This window comes from Amblyomma mixtum, chromosome 4, assembly GCF_055824585.1.
Source record: "Amblyomma mixtum isolate Tamu chromosome 4, ASM5582458v1, whole genome shotgun sequence".
In the NCBI taxonomy this organism is placed as follows: Eukaryota; Metazoa; Arthropoda; class Arachnida; order Ixodida; family Ixodidae; genus Amblyomma; species Amblyomma mixtum.
In genome coordinates this window covers 78,589,666-78,597,836 of record NC_143015.1, presented here as the reverse complement: position 1 = coordinate 78,597,836, position 8,171 = coordinate 78,589,666, and the positions used below count along the sequence as shown (strand labels likewise).

The following is an 8,171-nucleotide window of genomic DNA, read 5'->3' as shown; positions in this document are numbered from 1 at the left end:
CTAAATGTGTTTCTTACGTCTTCCTTCAAATTTCTTTTTCCTTTTCAGAGGTCCTTGCCTTGGTGGCAGGAGGAGGTGGTTTGACTCCAAAGCAAATTGAGGAGTTGCTTGCCTTTCTGGAAAAACAAAAACAACAACAATAAAATGAGAGCGTAATAAATGCGCACATGATATTGTCACGTTGGTAATAACAGGCCGAGGATCAACAGTGGCGTAGCCCAGGACGTGCGCTTCCAGAACACTGCCACCAACACACTTCCTCCTCTTCTTGATAGGCGCTTTCGTCTGCATGAGCGCTGGCTTCATTAGCCACCTCCTCCGAAGGCATCGCCCCGATGCCTCCACGAACGGCTAATGGGCTGCATTTCTTCGGCACATCGTTGTCATTTCACCCTGCACGGATGTTTTAAGCAAGGAAGTGTGGCCGCGGAGGAAAATGTGAGAAAAGAAAGCCCACTTCAGGATTAAGTTTATCGCACACCATCCAGAATTCGGTGAGCTGTTCGATAGCGGGCGGTGTTCATTATGGAGGAAAAAATATATTCTTTTTTCAAAGCTTCCCGCCCTGGTTCCGCTTGCAGATTGACACGTCAGGTAATCAGACGTCGCATCCCACGCGTCCAGCTGGTGCCATGAGCCATTTGACGGAATGACAGCGTCACATAGAATTTACTGCAGTTATCTGAACAAGAATAGAAATATTTTCCGCCCCTGAGACCAAATTGTAGGAAAATCAACAGTCTGCTCTGCATTTACATTATATATCGCTTCGAGATCAAACGTGACCACGAGCTTCTTTTATTTTATGTTCTGCAGTTCTGACTCAGCCGAGCAGCTGCGAAAATTGATTACACAATCCACAATTTATTACCGTCCATTCGGAATTTGAAGAAAGAAATGCTACAAGATGTTGGTGACGTTTAACTAGACGGCACGCATATTAGTTTATCCTGACGTATTTCTTGGTTGACTCGCTCACCTCTAAGCTTTCTGTCCGGTACCTGCATGATCAAGTCTCCCTCTCAAGGAAAGCGCGTGCTCCTGTGGCCAGCAATTTTTGCTCCAGAGCCGTCCTCGCGGCGCCAGCCCTCCGAACCCCTGAAGAGCTGCAACCGTTCAAATGGAAGAGGTGCCTGCTAATTGCCGGGCACACACCGCTCTTTACTGCGTGAGGGAGAGAAGGTTCGACGGAAGTAATCGTCAAGCTGTTTTTGATCCCGTTAGGTTCCATGGTAACGTGACTAACACTGCTGTTTCTGCTGGCCAGGTGAACAGTAAGGGAGATGAAACATACTGACAAAATGCACAACTAAAATGAATGATCTGATATTGCACACGTTATAAGCACCTTATCGAGGGGAATTTCCTCTGCTCATATTGCTTCGTATTTTAGAGTCGCCTCTAGAATTCTGTTCACCTAGGGTAAATTGATGCGCTGTGGAAAGAACGGACAAAAGAAAACGCATCATGGATGCTGACAGCTTGGTTTCCGAACTGGTACAGTCAGAACAAAAACAACTGCTGCCAAAAATGAGGCGGCAAGAAGAAATCGGCTCGTGTGCACGTACGCCGCGATGTTTAAGTCTATAGGGTCGTATGTATCAAGTTCCGACCGTCACCTTCAAAACAAAGCAGTGCGCATATTAGTGCAAATGTGTCGAGCCATGTTTCATGCGTACTATACGTCCTGCCCCAACGCAACACATGTCGAAGTTTCGAATGTGTTACTGGCCTGCAATTATTTTTACTTCATGTTCCTTTCTTTCTTTCTATGCGTAAGAGTGCAGGCTGCACTCTCATTACCCACGAATGCTGCCTGCGCTCTTCTTCACCTCGTGAGACCTGAACGCAGATTACGAAGCACAATCAAGCGAAGAAATTTAAGGCGGGCTCAGCACGATCTGTTGTCGAATTATTTTACAAACTAGCTGCACACCACAACAGCATGAACAGCCACAACTTCCGGCTATTTTGACCACCTACGCGCACTAAAGAGGTGGCTTTCCTTCAAGTTTCTAAAGAGGGCATTGATTGTGTGCTTGATGAAGCCACGATTTTTCAGGAAACTGCGCCTAGAGTGCCGAGTTCTCAAAATTCAAAAAACTGACATGCACATAACTTAGCGTGGGCCACACACACCACTCTATAATGGGGGAGTCTCACAGCTATAGTTAAAAAGTTAACGCACCAATACTAGTTAACCATACAGTTAAGAATCTTAGCTGTGTACTTATGTTCTGTACTGCTGACAATGTTCTTCCGAAAAAGTGATCATCTAACTCAATTACCCTATTTTTAAGAACTGCGTAAAATCTGGGGTGAAACAGCCTATCTGCTGACAGTTGTTGGTAGAATTCAAATTCAAATTCACTTTATTTCTGGTAGAAAGCAAGTGTACATCATGAGCAAGAGAGTTTAAAAGAGGAATATTCTACCAAGGAAGACAAGGGAAAAGGCGTTTTATCTACGCCTGACAAGGCTTCGCCTCCTGGCGAGAAGCATTGCACTCTCTATGCTACAAAAGCCGTTGAAAAAAATATATTACACCTTTCATTACGTGCAGAAAACAGAAGCATTGTGAACAGGCATTATATGCAATTAAAACCGTGAGTACTACAGAAAGCAAGAGAAATTTTCTTCTTCAAAAAAAAACAGCTTAAATCACAACCTGTTAAGCTATTATTGCGTCAAAAGGCAAAAACCACAGTTGCATAAATATATATCTCAACAAAAGGTTAGCTCCTAACCAGGAAATTATTACAGTGTCAAAAGCAAGAAAAGCAAGATTTCTATCGACATATTTCAATAACCTAACAAGGAACACAGCAATACAAACGAAACACAAACCTAAATGAGATAAAGAGACAGGTCATTTTTTTTTCTACCAGGAGTACATTTTTTATCCATGCTTTATACGTATACGGTGAGTCTACATTGACTGCGATGTCAATAAGTTCTGGAAACAAATTTAAAAGGACAGGAATCTGGTAGTCTAACGATTGTGTACCATAGGAAGTTCTGACTTTTTTCTTGGCAAATGGATTTGCCCTAAAATTATAGCCGTATTCTTGACGTCGGTACTTCCCACGAAATGAATTTAGGTTGCTTTTTATATGAGTGAATGTGTTCAATGCCAAGCGCTGTTGAAATATACTTGTAATTGCAAGTATTTCATTTGTTAAGAACAGGGGAGCTGTGTGTTCTCGCAACGCTGCATTTTATATGAATCGGATACATTTCTTTTGAAGAATATGAAGACGTTCCAAATTACCTGCGGTAGTGGTGCCCCAAACAAGTATGCAGTATTGCGATCTTGAATTAAACATGGTATAATAAAGGTGGCGTTTGAACCACACTGGGAGCATAAACTTAAATCCATTTAGCATTCCAATAGTTTTCGCGAGGTCTATAGTCAAACAGTTTATGTGGTGTGTCCAGTTCAAGTTCTCGTGGAAATGTACACCCAGAAATTTCTGAGTGCTAACACGGTTTAATGTTTGCCCCTCGAAGACAAGTTTAACTTTAGTGTCAATCGCCTTATTTTTAGCCCGAAAGATAATGCAGTTCGTTTTGTCTCTGCTTGAGTTGGGGCTGTCTCTCTCCGTCTGGCGTGACGTCACAGCGGAGGTCATGCTAAAGGTAAAACGTGGTTACACCGCCGGGACGACGCTGAAGGGCTCAAACTGTGCACAGTGTTGCTTTTGCAATAAAAGATGCATCGAAGGACCAGCTAACATATCTTGAACAGAGTGAGCTGACGGGCTAGTTGGTCATTCATGTTAATTTCATCAGCGCATGCTACACACGGACACAGGACGAGAAAACACACACACGAGCGCTGATCTGCAACTTTATCTGAGAAAGGCGCCAACCTACGCAGAAAATAAGGCAAGTGAAATAAGTTCTTCTCGCTGCTTCTTGTTATCTTTCTTCTTTTTTTTGCGGTCTACTGTATGCTTAACTTTTGAACATTTTTTCTTCCTTGTGGCTTGACACGTGTTGTGATTCTAGTTAGTACCTTGGTGGGCGGTTCCTCGAGGGTATATATACAGAGGTTGGCGCCTTTCTCAAAAAAAGTTGGAATTCAGCGCTCGTGTGAGTGTTTTCTCGTCCTGCCTCCGTGTGTAGCATGCGCTGTTGAAATTATTATTAGCATATCTTGACGCGTTTCTTTCATGAATACAGTCAGAAGGTCGAGTCTGCTTTGCTCACGGTATTATTGCTAATAACGATACCGTGCAACGCACCTTTCATTAATTTACTTGCACCAACTGAATATGAAATAATGCAATGATTATGATGCAAAAGCCCTTTATTTTCAATGTTTGTACTTCGCTCTGACGTGGTTAACAATGCTTGGGGTCCGAATTATCTTCGGCTTCATCTTTGAATTTTTAAAATGGAAAATTTTTTTCTCCTGACTACTGTGAGTATAGAGAGTGTCTTGCCTATGGCTTTGCACAATTTTTAAAAATAGAGTTCTTGAGTTAGAAGAGCACATTTTTTTCGGACAGCAATGTCAGCCGCCTAGTACATCACAATACAGCTAATACATGCTAACAGCAGGGTTTGATAGTTTCATTTTAACTACTACCGTTAACCTCCGCAATTAGTGACAGGCGTGTAGCCCACCGAAAATAATATCCGTATCAGTTTTTAGTACTTAGAAAGTGATGTTATCCTCGGCGCTGTGACCGAACAAATCCTAGGTATTTCGGCGAGTTATATGCACTATAGAGGTTGCTTTCACTGCAAGCTTCTCGAAAACGCATGTATTTTGGTGCGATTTATTCAGAATTTGTTCGGCCACAACCTCGAAGGTAAACTCGTTTTCGAAATTCTAAAAAAGCATATGGATATTCCTTGAGGAGGGCTACACGCCTCTCAATATTTAAGGACTCTAACAGTAGTAGTTGAAAAGCGAACTATTCAATGTTAACTAAGTAGCCTGCTATAGAGCATACGTTACTTGTATTTTCATGTACTACATTGCTGACATTGCTATGTCTACAAAAGCGCTCTTCTGATTGAAAAAACCTATTTTTCAAAAGTGTGCAAAGTATCAGGTGTAACAACGTGTATAAAAGTCAATAAAAATAGGAATTACCATATAATTATTGTTCTCGGTGTTTCATATTTGTAGAAAATATAAGGGAGTGACGTCAAATGTATACACCTAAGGAAGGAAACCCTTTTATTCCTGTCAAATCTGTTCTAGATATGATTGGATAATTTACCGTTCTACAGCTGTTATTACAGTTACTGGCAATCTTAAACACTGTGTTATGAGAGGGTGCGTTGACTATTGTCTCTTGTTGTCTGTTCTGAGAGCGGTGCCCAGTTTCAATCTCTTTTTTTTCTTTTGTTGAGAACAGGCTAAGATTTCTTGGCGAAATATCAGTCGCAGCAGCCATTGGGGTCAAAATTTAACACCACGAACACTACACAACGCGCAGATATTTCCCGGCGTTTTCTATTTCCTTGTTTTAAGGGCGGCCGGGGAGTTTCTCTAATTTTGTCTTTATTTATCCACAGTGAATATGCACCTGAGCAGAATAATGACATTGACAATTGGTAGACCAAAGCCAAAGCAACCCCTAATGTATTGCAGGCAGGGGATATTTGGCCGAGCTGGTTTATATTTTAAATGCTTCAGTTGGACGTAGCTGCCGTGATCCTCTTGAGGTAGGCTTCGCAGACCTCTCGCCGTAGAGCTTTGCCTGTGTCGGTCACAGGGAGCTTGTCCAGGAACTCAATTCCGCCATGAAGGTGCTTGTAGTTCGCCACCAGTCCTGGAGATGTCGGTGCAGTAATAATCAATATTCCATTTTCGGTGCATACCACACAGAAATTCTAGTAGCAAATTTTGCCAACAGTCGACAAAAGGGGGCCGAGTGTGACAGGCAAATGGAACTTGGCGCTGTACTTGAATATCAGTTTATGTGAGGAGCACTCATCGGCGTACGCGGATACAAATGCGTTCGCTTATGGATACGTTTTTGTGTGCGGAGGGCGGTGGGTTGAGGGAACAGGCCTGAAGACTAAATCTCGCGGAAGTCAACACAGTGCCTTTGTTGTTGTACAACCGGTGTCTATCCAGGTCTACCCACCATGGCGCTTCAGCGGCAGAGCAGTGCGCTCCCGGCCGCAGCGGCTGTTCTTAGAGCAGACATAACAAACAATTTCTATACGACCTCTCCTTAACTGAAAGAACCATAGACACTCGATATAATCCCGAGCTTAACCTAAAAAAGCACAGATGGTCGTATAATCCGGTGCCTTCGTCTGCCGCTTCAAGGTGGTAAACTTTACATCAACGTGTACCCTATGTCCTGCTCTGTTTCGCTAAAAGCAGCCCCTTGTCAGCAATGCGATACTATACCATGTTTTGTTTTATATAAAATATGAAGTTATTAACGTCACCATTTCCTTTCTGCAGCAGCGTTCGCAACTGACAACCATGAAGGCTATTCGTCCTTGGGTCCGATACACCGTCCTAATTTATGCAAGCTAACCGGGAACGCAGAACAAGTGCCATGTTTTTAATGACTACGAAGAACTGAAGTGTCGACAACAAGCATCACTATAGAGGTGGACGTCAGTTTGCATTGGCCGCGACCTCAGTAATACCAATGGCAGAATGCGTATAAAATTCATTTTGTAGGAATGTGGTTAACAGGAAAATATCAGCTGAAAGCACTCTCCCGGGTATGACCTACAAGCCAAGGCGTGCCTTAAGGAAAAAAACGCATTTATTGGGGGTTAGTTGCGTGTCATTCGGAGACAGCGAGCCGTAAATTTTCAGTCACGAGAGTATATGCAGGTCGTTTCACGGAGTCTGAACCAAGGCTTAAAAAAAAAGACCTGCGTGCACCTAACTGCCCTTATTTGCTCTCGAGTTGCGTGCTTAAGTGGTTTTATGCCACAATAAGCGGTAATTAGGTGAGAATAACAACGCAAAATATTTAATAACCACAAAGAACAGAAAGCATTATGTCGAAAACGGAGCCCCGAAAGAGACGAATCATGTTCTTGTAGCAAGGTATCTTCCAGGTGTTCCTTATTTCCAGCATTTAAAGGAAGCCAGCAAGACAAAAAAGAAACGCGATTACACTCATGTGTTAGTGTATTACACATTAATTTCTTGAACGTTTTTCGTTCTGGCAACTGTGCGGCGGATTTCGGCCCAACACTGAATAATTCTGGGGGGCGCCTTTTTCGAGCAAGCAATAACCCCGGCGAAACCGAGAGGCGTCGAAAGCATAGATTAATATAGAAGTAAAGAGCGGACACTCCCGTAGGCCCCAGCGGCCGACTTTAGTGCACAGCGCACCTAGCGGACCCTGGGAAACGCACTGGCCTCAGAGATGAGAGGCTTCGATAGGAATCTTGGAGGCTCTACTTTCATTTTCGGTTTCGTTCTCGCATGCATAGCGTCGGTTCGTGCAGGTTTGCCCAGGTGTCACGTGGACGGAACTTTGCATTGCTATTACATGCTATTACCCTACCGCTTGGAGTCACGCAAAAGAGCGTAAATGCAACGACACAATCACACAAGATGGTCTTGACTGAGGTGTGTTTTTATTATGCAAAACATGCTTGAAAAACATACTTGAGAAAACTTATTGGCATGAAGCTTTTGCTCACGCAGGATGGCATAACCAAGCCATATTTTACAGTTCGTGAAAAGAGGCACACAAACACACACACACACACACACACACACACACACACACACACACACACACACACACACATATATATATATATATATATATATATATATATATATATATATATATATATATATATATATATATATATATATATATATATATATATATATATATATATATATATGCTAAATGTTCAGTTATGACCATTACGAAAAGTGAGGAACACCACATTGATAAATTAATCTACAAGTTTTCACGAGCTTAAAGGAATAGACACACAGTTCTTTGATTGATTTATAGCTTGTAATGATGCTTATCAGAATGTTACACATGGATGAGCAGGAGACATTTTTTTTTCATTTAATTACCTTCAAGGCCAGCGGGCATAGCAGAAAAGAGTGCGGGTGCATTAGAAAAAGTTGGGACAAAAAAGGCAGTGTAGTGAATATATGTACATAAACAAATGAAATTGTTGATGTCTGGGAAACAGGTTGC

General features: G+C 42.3%; 1 protein-coding gene across 1 annotated transcript in view; it reads right to left on the bottom strand.

The window, feature by feature from the left end:
• Positions 1-5,652: 5,652 nt before the first annotated feature.
• Positions 5,653-8,171, bottom strand: part of LOC149347143 (uncharacterized) — a 64,879-nt gene continuing 62,360 nt past the window's right edge. The window contains exon 11 of the mRNA XM_089585501.1: positions 5,653-5,792. Within this exon, the coding sequence (XP_089441627.1) occupies positions 5,653-5,792 (140 nt within the window). The remainder of the gene's footprint in view (positions 5,793-8,171) is intronic.